The sequence below is a fragment of the Rhinolophus sinicus genome, chromosome 18 (genome assembly GCF_057876585.1).
Source record: "Rhinolophus sinicus isolate RSI-liver-muscle chromosome 18, RSI-T2T, whole genome shotgun sequence".
NCBI lineage: Eukaryota > Metazoa > Chordata > Mammalia > Chiroptera > Rhinolophidae > Rhinolophus > Rhinolophus sinicus.
In genome coordinates, this window is record NC_142518.1 from 92,918,623 (window position 1) to 92,935,731 (window position 17,109).

Genomic DNA, 17,109 nt, shown 5'->3' on the forward strand with positions numbered 1-17,109 from the left:
TGCCTACTCTGTAGATGCCCTAGCTGTGGTCTGGAGGGCCAAATGCTTAATGGTCCTCCCTTTAATTCAGAGTCTCATTTTCTTCCTTCCCTCTGTTGCAGTGAATACATCGGAGAGGTCTATTCTGTGTGTGTGTGTGTGTGTGTGTGTGTGTGTGTGTGTAAAATTGCATATGTGAGAGAACATGAGGATGCATGTGTGCATGGATGTCTGTGAGAAGGAATGTGTGTGTCTGAAAGGGAGTGGTCTTAAAGAGTGGGGCTTAGTAGGCCAGCAGAGTTGAGAAGATGGGGAAAATTAATCAGGGTTTACTGAGTGCATACTGAAAACCTAAGACTGAGTAAAGGTCTGGCCCAGGGCTGGTGAACCTGAGGAAACAGTTAATTCTTGATGTTCTTTAAAGGAACAAAGGAGAGGAAATGTACTTAAATCAGTGCAGGGAAGCATAATGTTAGACCCATGGGCCGTTCTTGATAGTCCTTCAGACTCTTGACATTTATGTAACCTCAACTAGGTTGCAAGATTCCAAGGACAGGAAGTGGGGCTTTCCACTCCAGATGGCTCCCCCTTTTCCTCCACCATCCTTGGCATGGATGGCTTGCACACTGTGCTGAGGAAGCAAAAGGTAGTGATTAAATTCCTTTTGTGGGCTGGTTAACTTTTTCTACATTACAGCCTAGACTAATCCCCCTATCCCTTCAGTTAACTGCCTTGTATATCTGGTTGTGAAAGACCCAGTGAGAAACAGTTGAACTCATCCCTTCTGAAAGTGTGCTTCCTGTTAACAGGGGATGAGTATCCATTTTTGCCTTCAAAGGATAGTGGGAGGGCATTCTTCAATCGGGGCACTATCTGCCTCATTCCAGATAGTAGCACTTCTGCTCAGTCTCCCTCTCAAATTTGACTCTCGGGTATTTTGAAGGGCAATTCCCTACCTTGGTACAACACTGTACCCTGTGGAGGATTTTTTCATTCCATTCTATCTCTTATTTAGTCTTTATCACAGCCATACCTAATAGGTATCATGATTCCTATTTTGTAAGATGATGGAACTGAGGCCCAGAAAACAGATAGTTTGCCCCAAGTCACTTAGTTGGTAAGCGTGTGAACTTATATGTGGTGAGGTTGGGATTTGAACACAAGTTGTAGTCCATACTTCAGGACCTTTTCAGGATGTTATGCTGTCAACTTGGAGGTGGGCTGGAGTGAAAGTTGTGGGAGGAATATATAGAGCTTTTGGTGCCTTTCTGCTCTATCTACTCCTTTCCTCTACCTTTCATAATAGTCTTCTTCAAAACCATCTTCTTCACCATCATTAGGTATCTATCTATCTATCTATCTATCTATCTATCTATCTATCTATCTATCTTACTTATCTATTCTATCTATTAATCTATCTATCTAGTCTAATCTACCACTCATCTACCTTCATTCCCAATTTTCAAGAATTGTGTATAAATCCAGCCACCTCCTTAGGAAACCAGGGAAGCTTGATCCAGACTGTCCCAGTTACAGGTGGCAGATGTTGGTGATGCATACTAATAAATACCGTGGTTTAGTGGGAAGAGCAAGGCCAGGCCTGAGGATAGGTAGGGACAGCTGGTTCCCCCATCATATTCTTCCATGGCATTTTAGTGCAATTTCAGGTAAGTCACAACCTCTCCAGAGTCCTAGTTTGTTGTTATATGTGAAAAGGGAAAACATAACACCCAACTTACCTCCTTCCCAGGGGTTGTTGTGAGAATAAAATGGCATGATTCATTTATCCATGAATAACGAATAGTTGTTTTAATTATAAGACCTTTATGTTCTTCAAAACCCTTAGCATTTATAATCATATGATTCACCCAACAAACATATATTGCACACCTACTGTGTGCTAGGGTCTGGAGATAATGGACATATGGAAAGCTTTTGAGAAAATAAGGCACAAGACAAATTAGGTTGTTTTTTTTTACCTCTTGCTGATGGAACATCTCACTTTTTAATTTTTCTGCAATAACATAATAGAAGCAGCAACCAAAAGGGGGAAAAAAGGATTAAATGGTAACACAGCTTGTGATGCCAGTACTATTATGCACTCTGACACTACAGATAATACTGAGGATATATATATATATAAAATCTTCTTGTAGTTGATGCCACATCACCTTGTTTACACTATCCTTTGGAATATTTATAACATAAAGTTTGACTTTCACTATCCTGAGCTTGAGTTGTTTCTTTGGTCAATAAAATTTTAAAAAGTCATGCCACATTCTATAGAATGACGACTGTACCTATTTTACAAAGGGATTGTAATTTGTAGTGGCTGTCTGCCTTCAGATAAGAACTCTCCTGGCTTATCAAATCAGACTTTGATTATATGTCCATTCTTTTGATTTCATTATTTAGCTATGTATTATTTTGCAGCTATTAAGAGCAAAGGTGGATGGGGCAGTGGAAAGAGTCTTAGGATTGAGAAGAACTGGGTTCTTGTCTAGACTCTGCACTCAAATTGCTGTGTGATCTTGGGCAAACCCCTGTCCCTGTCCAAGTCTTAGTTTTCTGAACTGTAGAATGGAAGCTTTGGACTAGGTGATGGCTAAGGTCCCTGTTATCTCTGATACATTCTAATATTCTAAGCAGTTTGTGAAACATTATTTTTTTGAAGCCAGAACTTTACTCAATATATTTTAACAGTACTGCCTCTAGTTTATGAGCTTCTGTTATGGCACAATGGGCTGACTTCACATACCATGTTTCCCAGAAAATAAGACCCAGCCAAACAATCAGCTCTAATGCGTCTTTTGGAGCAAAAATTAATATAAGACCCGGTATGTTATATTATTATATTATATTATTATATTATACCCAGTCTTATATTATAGTAAAATTAGACTGGTTCTTATATTAATTTTTGCTCCAAAAGACACATTGGAGCTGATTGTCTGGCTAGGTCTTATTTTTGGGGAAACACGGTATTGAAGAATGCTGTCCCCAAATTAAATTATCTTGGGACATCACCACTGCATAGGATAAAATGAGCCATTTTGTTCATTACATCTGCTGCTTTTGCTGAAATAGAGGCTATAGGACAACAATTTGAAGGCTAACTCATTAATGCTCAGGGATGACTGAGGTTATGTGCCATCAGACAAAATTGGTGCCCAAATATTTTCATCTAGAGACCTTTCTTTCTTCTGTTGTGATATAGTAATGGGGATGTCTTTATCTATTGTCACTGCCTGCAGACATTTGAATAACAGAAGCAATGCCTCCTGGCCACCCAGTACTGTCCACTAGCAATTTCTCAAACTCTGAAGAGCTCTTGGAGGCTTGGAGCAAAATTCTGATGATGCCATCAAGTGACTAATTTATAAATTTTGAATTTATAAAATTTATAATTTCTAAAAGTATAATTTATAGAAATTGAATCCTCATAAGCATTTAAACAATGATATCAATGCAGTTCCTTACCTTTTTCTCATAGGTGTTTACTAGGGAGAACTGCGTCATCCCTAACTATTTGATAAGGTCAGCAGAGTAAATTAGTCTTCCAAACTGTGAAGGTTATGGATTTATGCCTAGCTGAAAGCCTTTCTGTCCTGGCAATGTCAAAGCAGGTGACCTTTCTGACGTTAATTTGTGTCTCCATCTGTACCATGCATTGCGGGAGGACCTGAGGAACAAGCTCAATTCCATTCATGTGTGTTTCCCCTTTTTGTATTGCTGGAGACTTGATCTGGGTGTGCTTCTGGTCTTTGTTCAACTTCTCTCTCCTGGTATCTGCTTACATCCTAGCCCCTTTACTGATCCAAATAAAATTATACATTCTTTTGCCAGTGACAGTATAAAAGTGGATGGTTTGAAAGAGAAATAAATTTGAGACATACACGCATTTTACTAATCTGAATAATAGCATTTGAAAAATTGACTTATGCAATTATTTTTTCTAAATTTTATAAGGTAATTTTTGTATACTTGACCCTGATGACATTGGAGATTGAAGAAGAAAGATCTATTCCGAACAGTCTTTCAAGATCTCTTTACCTGTTTAATTTAATTCAAATTTTGTAGAGCTAGATCAGAGTAAGTGGTTAGATGCATTGCTACAAATTCTAATTTTATGTAATTACTTTTGAAACCTGATATTTTCTGGTAAAGTCAGGACCTCTGCAAAGAACCTTCAATATCAACGTATTTATTCACACATGCATTATTCATGTAATTCTCACACAACTGCTGAAATGCATACTGCATTATTTCACCGTTATAGGGGAAGCCACTGAGGCTCAGAGAACTCAACTAACCTTTAAAAGTTACACAGTTAAGAAATTGTGAAGCTTGGCTTCAAACACAGTTTCTGTTTAGTTCAAACTCCAGTGAAAACCAAGGATATTTGTCTAAGGATATTGTTTTTTGCAAATGTCTTGAATTCTAGGCCAAAACTGAGAGGGCTTGCTTTCATCTTTCTTCTTGAGTATCTTTTGATGTCAAGATCACTTGGTCACTTCAGGTCAGCACCATAGCATGCTGCTGGGGGAAGGAGAAGACACTTTGGAGCAAGAGAGGTCTCTTGGCACCTTGTTCCCTGTAGGGAACCTCCTTTTGTGTTCAGCTTAGAAAGTCAGGCCTGAGGACAAGTATTCAGATCTTGTGAACCTGTTATGTGCCTCTCTCATAATGTTGAAGCCTGCTTACTTGTCTCCTCTCCTCACCCTGCTCATCTGCTTCTTGTCTGGGCACAATGGCCTTCCTAACTCTGCTTCTGTCATGTATTCTACTGGAGCCTTGAGAGGGTTGAAAGTAAACAAGACAGTATCAATTTTGCTGGCAGAACTGAGGCATATGATTGCTCTTAAGTTTAGCCCTGTATCTTTGAGCAGGAGGCAATGACAAACGGTTTATTCTAAGGCCTTTGATTTCCTTCGGAATTGTAAGCATCTAGGCTGACTCATCTCTCAAAGGCTTTCCTCTTTCTGTTTTTGGCTGGTGTTATTGTGAGATTTTCTTGTTTGTTCTTACCTTATTTTGGCAGGGGGAAAGGAATTGATTTGCATCTTGATTTTTGGGTGAAAGTACGAGCTATACTCTTTGGATGACCAGATTTTGTAAGCTTCAGCAAGAAGAAATAACTGCAACTCCAAAACAGGTACAAAAATGTCTGAACTGGGACAATGGGAGATGGGAGCAATGTTAGAAAAAAGAAACCAGAGCTAGGTTGTGTGTGTCAGGAAGAGACCTTCGACTAACAGGTTTTGTACCTGTTATTGTGAATAAGGGATTTTTAGAAGATTACTCTGGGACTGTGGTTAGGTTATGTGTATATGCCTTTGGTTAAAATGGTCATCTTGTGGATGTAGTTTGTTGGTCAGGCTTAGGCATTCACTTTGGGTCAAGGGGATGGTGTGTTGCAGCTGAAGGACCCTTTTAAAAAACCCATGCTAAGGATTTTCATTTTAGCTCATTTCAAAAACCATAGAAAGACCCCTCATCCTTTCTATACTGCACTTCAGTTATCTGGCCAGCATTTATTTCTGAAATGTGTGACTTTGACCATTAAGGAAAGTGGGCAAAAGGGAATTTTGGAAACAAAAGTAAGGTGGCTTTTTTTGTTTGTTTTTTGGGACAGAGCTCATTTACATGGATTATTGAATGATAAACTCCTACCTACCTTTCTCTGGCAAAGACACATAACCTGATCTTTGGAATTTAACTCCCCCCGTCCCCCAGTAATACACAAACTGTCATCATAAAACTCCATGGGAAAGGGAAGCTCAGAAAAGTGGCATGTGACTACTTCCCTTCTTGCCAAAAGTTTTCGTTCCCTGTGTTCTAAATTATCTCCTCTGTCAGAAGCCAGCATATACACACTCACCCAAACCATAAGCTTCAGAGCTATCTTAAATTCTTTCCTTTCCATTATAATAAAAAATTCCCACAAGTCTAGAAAATTTTACCCATATGATCCATCCTCTGCTCCAGTTCCAGAGACACTGACTTGTGTCAGCATCTCTTGCCTCTTGGCTGATCTACCTACTTCAGGCTCTACCCAAACCAGGATTTCCACTATTCTCTGTTATTTTTTCCAAGCTGCAGCTCTGACTTTGTCATTCCCCCCTTAGAATCCTGCAGTAGTTCCCTACTGCCTTCAGGAGAAAGTCCAGCTCTTTAACATGGCTAACAGGGACATTCATGATGTCACCCCTGCCTATCCAGATTTATCTCCTTTATGCAGCTTTAAGAATGTAACAACCTCTCTCCCATCTCCTTGTCTTTGCACAAGCTGTTCTCTCTTTCTGGACACTCCCCCTCCCTGTCTCCAGGCAGACTTAGATGTTTCCTCCTTTCTGCTCTCAGGGTACTTTGTATATATCTTGGCTGATTGACTTATCACAAGGCTTTGCAAATTGTTGCCAACCTGTATATCTCCTTCATTGCATAGTTAAATCTGTTATGAAAGGAGTAATATCATCTCCCTCATATTTGAATCTTTAGTGCCTGGTACAAAGTGGTCATTTAATGCAGGCTTTTTTAAAATGAATAAATTAAAGAACAAAAGAATAATAGAGGTGAGCCTGTGCATGAAAGGATGTCACGTGTGGGGTCAAGGGAGATCCCCACTGAGGGATCCTGAGCAGCCTGGGAGCAGTATGAGATAGTGGGCACCACGGAGAAGGGACAGGTTTACCAGTACACTGAGACAAACTTCACTCTGATCAGCAATCTTGTATAGGGAGTCTCCCTAGAAATGTCCTGGAAATGTTTTGGTACAAATATGATATGTGTTGTTTTAATGAAAAAATAGTACAATTAAGTTACACAATTTTTAGTGAATAGATAAAAGGCAGAAGGCAAACAAAATCCCATAGACAGTATAATACATAATATATATACTGTTAATATCTGAGTGCATTTCTTTCAGTCTTTTATTTTCATGTGTATTTTTGCACATAGTTGTAAACACAATACAATTCTGCATTTTGTGTTTGTTGCTTAAGAGTTCTTTATAAATATCACTTCAATGATTGCATAATTTTCCACACTATGACCATTCCACAATTTATATAACTAGTTTCATTGCTGGGCTAGCTTTTTTTCCCTTAATTTTTTACTGTTATGGCTCATGTAAATATGTTTTTCCCTCTCTGTAGGAAGATTCCATTAAGATAGATTCCTAGAAGGGGAGTTACTAGGTCAAAGGGCCTGGGGATGATTTTTGGCTTGAGACTCATGTGTCCAGCTTGCTTTCTGGAAGAGTTGTACAGATTTACAGGGCCCCTAACCTAGATGGATATGTCCATTTCACCCAACCTGGACAGCATCAAGTATTAACATTAAAAATAAAAATAAACTTCATTGATGTTCTAATTATTTAATGGAAAAGATTACCTTATTCTTGTCTCAATGTACATTTTTAAATTGTAAGTAAGGTTGTTTCTTTCTTATTCTTTTCTTTCTTATTTTTGCCTAATTAGATTATTTTCTGGACGATTGGTTCAGGGCTGATTTTTTTTTTTAAGTTGGATTTTTTTTTTAATAAGCAACCAGAGGCAGCTCTGCTTGAAGGTGAAGCCACCTCCCATTTTTCCCTCCCCCTCTACCAACCTCCCCCCCCATAGTTCCCTCCACCAAGTCCAGTGACAATTGGATGATGCAGACTTGATAATCATTCGATTCCAGAATGGGTGGCTGCATTCCTTTTCTGAAGGCAGCAAGGACACTGTGCCCCAGAATAATGCCCCTTTTGCTGTTGTTGTCCGCCTTCATATTTTTAGTGAACGTCCTGGGAGGAGCCCCAAGACACAACCCAGACCACAAGACGAAGATGATATCAATACACAGTCTCTCAGAGCTGGAGCGTCTGAAGCTGCAAGAGACTGCTTACCACGAACTCGTGGCCAGACATTTCCTCTCTGAATTCAACCCTGACCGAGGTGAGCGGTACCCTGGAGTGTGGCATCCTCGCCCTTGGGCGAGTGGACACCCCGCCCACGGGAATGGGACGGGCGAGTTGGGGGTCCAAAAGTGTGGGAGGGGCTCATGCCTGGTGTCGGACCTGTTCGGTTCTCCTGACGCTCGGAGAACTGAGGAAGGAGGGGTTGAAGTGTGTTTCTTGAATTGCGGAAGAGGTGAAGATTAATTGAGTTGGGTCAAAAATTTGGGGGCTCGAGAGACAGTAAGACAGACAGGCATATGTCAGGGACAGACAGGTTGGCAGAGGACAGGTGAAGAGACAGACACACCAGGTGCGGTGTGAGAAGGAGTCAGAGGACAAAGGCGCAGAGGGACACTCTGAGAGAAGACTGGGACAGGCAGAGACAGCGTGGTTAAGAGATGGAGAGTAAAGGGAAATAGCGAGACAGCGAGAGACAGACGCGCCAATCCCGGCGCAGAGCGGCGGCGCGAGGTGCGCTGAAAGCGCTGCCCAGCTCAGCTGGCGGCAGAGAAGCGAGCGGGACCAAGCGCTGGACGGGGTTCGAATGTGCCAGAGGTCTCAAGGGTGCGGGCGCGCAGATTCAGCAGCTGAGGGCAAGGGGGAGGGGATCGCGCGGGCAGAGGAGCACCCCTGCAGTAATGAAAAAAAAGTGTAGGGGCGGCAGGTTCTCTAGGCACGCGCAGCTGGCAAGGAGCGAAGCAAAGGGCGAGACGACCCCGAAGGGCAGCCGCCGCTGAGGGGTTCTGAGTCCGGGACAGCTCTGGGAGCCGACGGCATTCCGGGTGCAAACGCCCCCGCAGTAACTTGGCGACACCTATTCTCGGAGGCTGCGCAGGCAGAGCCCTTCTTCTCGCCTGTTGCATTATCCCGGCGCTCAAAGCCCTGGAATTTATGTTTTAAGCGTTGTGTTCCGCTACTACTGGTGCGAAACAAGATGCGTGGTGCGCACGCGGCGCCTAAGGTCGTCTGGTTTGGTTAAATTCTTGGAGTCTCATATATAGTAGATAGAATTAGTCCCGTTTTCGAACGGGGAAACTGAGGCTAAGAGAAAGCAAAATACTTTTCGTGGGATGGACAGAGCTCCTTACCTCCCTCCCTCATCCCTGCGGATCAATGCACTGAGATGCTTTAGTCACTTATCAAATCCTATTTGTGTGAGTGTGCGTGTCTTGTCTTTTTTCTCTTCCCATAGCTCTACCTACTGACCGTCCAACTACTTTGGAGAAGTGGTTTCTGATTCTGAGAGGACAACAGAGGGGTGAGGAGCTCTCGTACTTGCCTTAGGAAAGAAACGGGATGCTGCATCCCTCCTGTATTGTGTCCCACGCTACTGGAGACAAAGCGTGCCCATTGCCCCCTCCCAGAAACCCCGTAGGGGATGATTTCAGGAAATGGCGCATTAACTGCAGGCGCTGGGGGGGTCCCATCAGATTGGCCTAAGCCTTCCTGTTCGATCCAACCCAGGCTGATCGCCCCTAAGAAATTATCCTCATTGCTTCAAGGTGGTCACTCCCCTGGCAGGACTTAAGGCAGAGACCGTGAGCTCTTTTGGGCTAGTTGAGTGGAACTGAATCCTTTTGGGCTCTTTCCGCGAGGAGGGGCGCTACGGGTCTGGAGGGGTAAGGATTGACTGCGGATAGTTGCTTAGAGGAATGCTACAGCCTCTGAAGTTCCTCCTGGTTTAAACGCTAGGAACAATTGACGTTTCTCATTCTCTGCTTGGCTCCCCAGTCGTATCACTCAAGACATTTGGCATTCGTCTGGAAGAGGCGCTGGTGAATGAGCTTACGCGCCGCAAGCATCTTGAACTAAGAGTCGCGATGCAGAGTAAAGAATCTACCAGTCAGGCTGCGGGCCGTCGTCGGGGAAACGTGGTGCAAAGCATGTTTGGCCGCATCAGGCGCTTTTTTAATCGCAGACGGGATGAGCCCTCCTTGCCTCGGGAGTTCACTCGCCGTGGGCGTCGAGTGAGTTAAACCCTCCAGGTTTCAGGCAGGGGCCCTTCCTGAAGTGTGAAGGGATGTGGGGGGTAGGGTCAAGGCCTGTGTATTCAGAGAGAGGAGGAGTTGAACAGAACAAGTTGGAGGGGAGTACTTGGCTTGCCCCAGGGGGAAAAAATGTCTCCTGTTATGAATGTGACACAATCCTCAGGAAAGTCCAAAGCAACTCTCCAGATTCCCCATTTTAAGGTAGTCTGGGTTTCTCCACAGGGTGCAGTATCTGTGGATAGCCTGGCTGAACTGGAAGATGGGGCCTTGCTGCTGCAGACCCTGCAACTTTCCAGGATTTCCTTTCCAATTGGCCAGCGACTCCTGGGATCCAAAAAGAAAATGAGCCTCAATCCAATTGCTAAACAAATCCCCCAGGTTGTTGAGGCTTGCTGCAATTTCATTGAGAATCATGGTAAGGGGGCTGCAAATGATGGTTAAATCAAGGAAGGAGGCAATTAAAGAAAGAACAGTGTTCTAGAAATGGGGAGAGAAAAGAGGTTTCAGGATGAAGGGCTTGAAATGTTCCCCTGCCACCAGCTGGGGGCAGGATGCAGAGGGGTGGGTGGGAGGGAAATGCTATCTCCGGTGAAGGGGACCAGAAATTCTTACTGTCCCCTGGTTTTTTCTTTCAGGCTTAAGCACAGTGGGGATTTTTACCTTGGAATACTCCGAGAAAAAAGTGCGTGAGGTAAATTGGCTATGTTTACACTTTTGTTCCTTGACTAAGAAAATCAGGTGAGGTGGGGGATTTCCCCATGGGCCCCAGGGAAGTTTCATGTTTGGTGGTGGGAGCAAGGTCTTCTTTCTAGCCCCCCAGGCACACCATATTGCCGGTTACCTCCAGTGAAGCCCAAGACTTATTGAAGGAATGACCAGGAGGGAGACTGTGGTGGTCAAGGCATACAGACATGTATTTTCTTCCTTTTTCTAGCTCCGTGAAGAATTTGATCAGGGTCTGGATGTAGTGCTGGATGACACTCAGAATGTGCATGATGTGGCCGCACTTCTCAAGGAATTTTTCCGTGATATGAAGGACTCTCTGCTGCCAGATGATCTGTATATGTCCTTCCTCTTGACAGCAAGTGAGTCTTCTGCTGTCCCTTCTCCCAGGCAAGGAAAGGAACTAGTACGGGGGTGTGGAGTTCTAGAGACAGAGCTCAGGTTTCAGGACTCCAAGGAACTAAGACAGAATGAATATTTGAAGATGAAAACACCTCTTCAGACTACTTCCCTTGTATTTCATAATATTCCATTACAAGTCTGTTTGGAAATTTCTCCAGAGATTCTTGAAAATGTGTGTGTCCTCAGGACAAAGAAGAACCTACTTTCTGTAGACGGGGTTCAATTTTAATGGGAACACCTCTCACTTTTAGGGCTTCTGAGCTCAAATGCTGTGGGAACAAGCAAAGAAAAGATGCCGGGAGACTTTCTCCATACCCTTCAGTGATTTTCAAGCAGAATCCATTTCTCTTGGTATCAGGCTGCTGCCAAGGCAATTTCCCTGAGTCAGCCCCTATTTTCTTTCCTATAGCTCTGAAACCACAGGATCAGCTTTCTGCCCTGCAATTGCTGGTTTACCTGATGCCACCCTGCCACAGTGACACCCTGGAGCGTCTGCTAAAGGCCCTGCATAAAATCACTGAGAACTGCGAGGACTCCATTGGCCTTGATGGACAGTTGGTAAAAAGCTCTGGAAAAGGGTAGTGAGAGCTGTGGTAGGGGACATGTGTGGCAGTATATGAGAAAGACAGAGCCAGAGAGACAGAGGGAGAGTGAAACAAGAACAAAAAGAGGTGTTTCCATTTGTATAAGTTCCATTACTGCGTCAGACTCAACCACTTCCTGCTTTCCTTTACCTAGGTTTCAGGCAACCGGATGACTTCTACCAATTTGGCCTTGGTGTTTGGATCTGCTCTCCTGAAGAAGGGGAAATTTGCCAAGAGGGAGTCCAGGAAAACAAGACTGGGGATTGACCACTATGTTGCTTCTGTCAATGTGGTCCGTGCCATGATTGACAACTGGGATATCCTCTTCCAGGTAGGTGGGAGTTTTGGACACACTTATTTCACAGCTCTCTTTCCTGTTCACAAGGCAGGTAAAAGTTGTACATGCATCCCTGAGGATAGCCAAAGGTACCTCAAAATCCCCCAGTCTAGAAATTCTTCTCACATTAACTGGTCATGGTGCCTTTAGTTCTGGGTTCCTGATAGAGATAAACATAAATTTATTTTAAAAATTGTTTAATAAAAGCTAACATTGCTAATTTCACCCTTAGGTGCCTCCCCATATTCAGAGACAGGTTGCTAAGCGTGTGTGGAAATTCAGTCCTGAAGCCCTTGATTTTATCAGACGGAGGAATTTGAGGAAGATCCAGTGAGTATTTTCTTGGTTTGTTTATGCTTAGCTTGAAGAAGAATCTCCTATGGGGGTTTCAAACCCTAGGCAATCTTTATATTAGTCAACTAAAGTATACAAACTGACTTGCTTTTTAATTCTCATTCAGGAGTGCACGGATAAAGATGGAAGAGGATGCTTTACTTTCTGATCCAGTGGAAAACTCTGCTGAAATACAGGCTGCTGTTCTTGCTCAAAGTAAGCCCTTTGATGAAGGTCAGTTCCCTGCTGGAAGTCAGACCCTTGCTGAAGGTCAGGCCTTTGCTGAAGGTCAGTCCCTTGGTGAAGGTCAGGTCCTTCCTAAAGGCCAGGTCTTTGCTGAAGATGGGCCCCTTGAGGAAGATGAGTCCTCTGAGGAAGATGTGACAGTCAATGAAGAGCTAGTATTTGAATACCTCAATCAAGGAGTGGCCTTTGGAGAAGCCCACGGTCTTGAGATCCTAAATGACCTTGAAATTCAAGGCCCACATCTTGAAGGCATACAAGACTTTGATGAAGAAAATGATGATGATGGTGATGATGATGATGACACCCTGAATTTTGATGATCTTCCTCCCCTTGAGGGTATTCTAGACCTTGATGATGAAATTCCAGAACTCATTGAAATCCCAGACTTTGAAGAAATACCAGCCCCAGATGTGCAAGACATCCCAAACCCTGGAGAAAACCCAAACCACGACCTCGAAGAAGGACTAGATTTTGAAAACTACCAAAATCTTGACCTTGCAGAAGTTCCCTACCTTGATATAATCCCAAACAATGAAGAAACCTCAGATACTGATGAAATCCCAGACAATGAAGAAGCCCCAGAGATAGATGACATCCCAGACAATGTAGATGCCTCAGATAATGATGAAAGCCCAGATTTTGAAGAAGACTCCAATCTTGAAGAGGTTCTAGCTCTTGAGGAAATTCCAAATGATGAAGCCTCAAATATTGAAGAAATTCCAGACCATGAAGAAACCCCAGAGGTCAATGGGATTTCAGACTCTGATGAAGACCTTGATTTTGAAGAAGTCCCAGCTCTTCATGTGGTCCCAAGCCCCGAAGAAGCCCCTGGTGGTCATGAATTCCCAAATCATGAAGAATCTGCAGAGGTTAATGGACTTTCAGACTCTGAAGAAGACCCCAGTCTTGAAGAGTTTCCAGCTCTTGATGGAGTCCCAAATGATGAAGAAACCTCAGATACTGAAGAAATTCCAGATCACGAAGAAACTCCAGAGGTCAATGGCATTGCAGGTTCTGAAGAAGACTCCAACCCTGAAGAGATCCCAGCTTTCCACGTGGTAACAAGACCAGAAGATGTCACTGATTTTGATGAAATTCAAGATCAGGAAGAATCCTCAGATGTGAGTGGAGTCCCAAACAATGAAGAAGCCTCAGATGCTGAAAACACCTCAGGACACAAAGAAGCCTCTGATGGAATCCAAGACTCTGAAGCCTCTGATGGAATCCAAGACTCTGAAGAAAACCCCAATCTTGAAGAAGACTCAGTTTTCAATGTGGTTCCAGAGCCTAAAGACGCTCAAATTCACATTGAAATTCCAGATTCTCAGAAAGACCAAGCCAACACTTTTGAAGAAAATGAAGTTACCAATGTGACTCCAGAAACTGATGATGTCTCCATTTTCAATACAATTCCAGACCCTCAGCCAGATCTGGCTGTCAATCTTGAAGAAATCATGAATGTGCGAGCAGTACCAATGCCTAATTATCTTGACTCTAAAGAAGTTCGGGATCCCAAAGCAATCCAGTTCCATAAAGAAGATGCAGATGTTACATCTCCTGTAGATACCACTCTCCTCCTTCTTAAAAACAAGTCTCAGCCTGGTCAAGTCATGGACGACAAGTCCTCCCCAGAGTCATTGAAGACCGACACCTGCTTTCTCCCCTTCATGAAGTACTGTAAGCTTCCAGCTCCAGCTTTGTTACTCATTTGTTTAGTAAAATTAGTTAGGCTGGTTATAGGGCGGTGGTGGCTGTTAGGAGGCCGCATTCTTCCCCGCCTCCCTGGAGGTATTGTCCATTTGCTCTAAGCATGGGGTATCTGTCTCACTCTTTCTGCTTTCTAACCAAGCTCTCCTCCCCCACCTCCAGCTTCCACAGTTGGCCTACATTTAGAGATCTATATTTTACTGTTAGGCTGCAGTTTTCTTATAAGTCAAATGGGGATAATCATTCCTGCTCTAACTTCTTGCCTCATACTGTGTTTAAAGCTCAAAATTAGGTCTTAGTCCCTTGGGTGCTGTGCAAAGTATGAAGTGTAGAAACATAAGGAGTTAACATTGTTACTATTTTCCAGGTTCCTCTGAGGAGCCAGCTGTGCCTCCTGGCACTGCCCGTTCCCATGACGATGAGGAAGGAGCGGGTAACCCCCCCATTCTGGAGCAAGACCGCCCATTGCTCCGTGTGCCCCGGGAGAAGGAGGCCAAAACTGGCATCGGCTACTTCTTTCCTTAGATGTTTTTCCTTCTATGAGGTGCCAGACAGGGGAAAAGGGTGGGGGTGACCTGGGATGTCACAGGAAACATTAAGAAGTGTGTCTCAAAGGTAAAGATCTGAGGATGAGAAGGAGTTCCACCTGATGCTTGGGTCAGGCTATGAATTCCAAACACACTGCCAGCCCCTTCACTGGGGATGCTTGGTCCCTTCAGCTGGTAAAAGCAGAGATGTTTCGGTGTCATGCCCAGGCTCCCTGGTGCTACCTTGCCTTTCTCTTTTACCCCTGATCCTGGCTTTCCCACACTATAGCCCTTCCTTTAATTGATGTGACATTTGTGGTAAACACCTGTCCCAGAGAAGCACACAAATCTCGAGGTGCTTTCCCTCCCCCAAAGGGGATTGCATGTTTTTCCTGACTTTCCTACCCTACTCACGAGAGCTCAAATGAAAAGGCCCTCAAGAGGCATGCTAGGATGTTAGGTCAGCTGACTGACAGCTGACAAATAATTAATGCTAAACCATGTCACACCAACTCATAGCCGTGTCCCCGCAGCAACTCCACCACCTCAGGATATTTCCCCCCCAAATTATTTAGACTAATGACTCATCAACCAGCCAGTCCCAAAATTCTGTGCAGTTTTGCTCAGGTAATGCCAACACGAAGAACACTCAAGTGTAAGTCTAGCTTTTCTTTGGTCAGAAGTTAGAGGAGAAAAATTGATTTTATTCCCTGGATTTGTTTTACAATCTCAGACAGCTGGGATTCATACCTTGTTGTCAACAAAACAGCTAGTTAGGTACAGACACATAATTCCAAGTAGTTAAAGTCACCTGATTACGAATGATCTTATCTATCGTCTCTGTAGTTCCTCTATGCAGGACAGTACAAATTTGTGGGACATGCTCTGGTAACACAGATATAGGTTATGTATGACATCTAAAATTAAAGCTGATATTGAAGGGTAACAACTGCTAAGGTCCACAGAATGAAGAATGTATCGTATTGAGGGATAGAAATTGATCACATAATGGGTAACAACCACAGAGCTCGAAGATTTGTGATTGTTAAACTTCTCTGGCATTTAATCATTAATAAACATCTGTATTGTGACAGCAGCATATTCATGGCTTACTTTTTTTTTAATTTGAAATTTTGTTGGAGAGTTGGGAAGCTCTGACTGGAACTGAAGAAGAAAGAAGTGGGGAAGAGGAAAAAAGGAGAAGAGGATGATGTGGAATAAGCGGGAGGGGTGAGATGGTCTAAAGGGATGGAGTGAGTGGAATAAAGAGGAGGTGGTGATGTGGGATAAAGGAGAAGGGGTGACTTGGAATAAAATGGAATGAAGTGGAATAAAGGAAGTGAGGTAGAAAAAAGGAAAGCATGGGGAAATAAGGGGAGGGGATGAGGTGGAATAAAGAGGAGGGCATGATGGGGAATTAAGGGGAGTGGGTGACATGGACTGAAGGAGAGGGGTGATAAGGAATAAAGGGGAGTAAAGTGGAAGAAATGTAATTGAATAAAGAGAATGGAAGGGTTAAAGTAGAATAAAGGGTTAAAGAGAGATAAAAGAGAAGTAGGGGAAAGGAATGAAACTTAAGAAAGCCTCTAAAGGGAAAGGAGGGGGAATAAAAAGATCACTAGGTGTCCTCAACTGAGAAATTCCTCCTGAATTGGTGAAAACGGAAACCTAGAAACATCTGGAGACATGATTTCCAAGTGTAAGAGAAGAATGTGTTGCTGTTTGATTGGAGGAAACTCCAACCTTTCTTGAAAGCTTGAGACTTCATGACATGCTTGGAATTTTACCATATTAGGAACAGGGCTCCAGAAAGTGAAGTGATATATGTATATATTTTTTATACAGTTTACTTTAGGATATTTCCTTGTGTAGAGCTTTAGACATCAGAAATGTAACATTTTACTCCTCCTATAATAATTATTTTATAATAATGATTATAATGATAATCAACACATATTGAGTTTTTCTAAAAGTGTATGACATTGTTTAAAGCTTTGCATGCATCATATTATTTAATATTAATAACAACTCTATGAGATAGGGAAGAGAGAGGATAATGCCCATCTCTAATCACCACTCTCAGCCCCAACCCCTTGGTTAGTAGTCACCACTGGGGAGGAATATAAGGGAAGCAATAGGATTAGGAGAAAACCTGGTTTCAGGGAAGGCCAAGAAGTGAAGGGAATGTTTTTAAACAATCTACTTTCCTGTTTGTTATCTGGTTTATTTGGTGGTTTTTAAACTGTGTGGAAAAAGCACAAGTAAACTCTTCCAGGGACACATTTTATTATTTTGTGTGTATAAACACACACACACACACACACACACACACACACACACA

The 17,109-nt window shown here is 43.1% G+C and overlaps 1 protein-coding gene across 7 annotated transcripts in view; it reads left to right on the forward strand.

Moving 5' to 3' along the window:
• Positions 1-15,858, forward strand: part of ARHGAP36 (Rho GTPase activating protein 36) — a 32,021-nt gene extending 16,163 nt beyond the window's left edge. The window contains exons 1-12 of one of the 7 annotated variants that reach the window (XM_088794937.1): positions 5,036-5,134; positions 7,761-7,919; positions 9,114-9,179; positions 9,653-9,888; positions 10,132-10,324; positions 10,545-10,600; positions 10,844-10,994; positions 11,444-11,592; positions 11,773-11,949; positions 12,188-12,285; positions 12,416-14,211; positions 14,609-15,858. In XM_088794937.1, coding sequence (XP_088651063.1) covers positions 7,811-7,919; positions 9,114-9,179; positions 9,653-9,888; positions 10,132-10,324; positions 10,545-10,600; positions 10,844-10,994; positions 11,444-11,592; positions 11,773-11,949; positions 12,188-12,285; positions 12,416-14,211; positions 14,609-14,766 — 3,189 coding nt within the window. In that variant the 5' untranslated portion in view covers positions 5,036-5,134; positions 7,761-7,810 and the 3' untranslated portion in view covers positions 14,767-15,858. Of the gene's footprint in view, positions 1-5,035; positions 5,135-7,666; positions 7,920-9,113; positions 9,180-9,652; positions 9,889-10,131; positions 10,325-10,544; positions 10,601-10,843; positions 10,995-11,443; positions 11,593-11,772; positions 11,950-12,187; positions 12,286-12,415 lie in introns of those variants that run through there. The other 6 variants (XM_088794936.1, XM_019716625.3, XM_088794934.1 and 3 more) reach the window with 6 other exon arrangements.
• Positions 15,859-17,109: the final 1,251 nt, after the last annotated feature.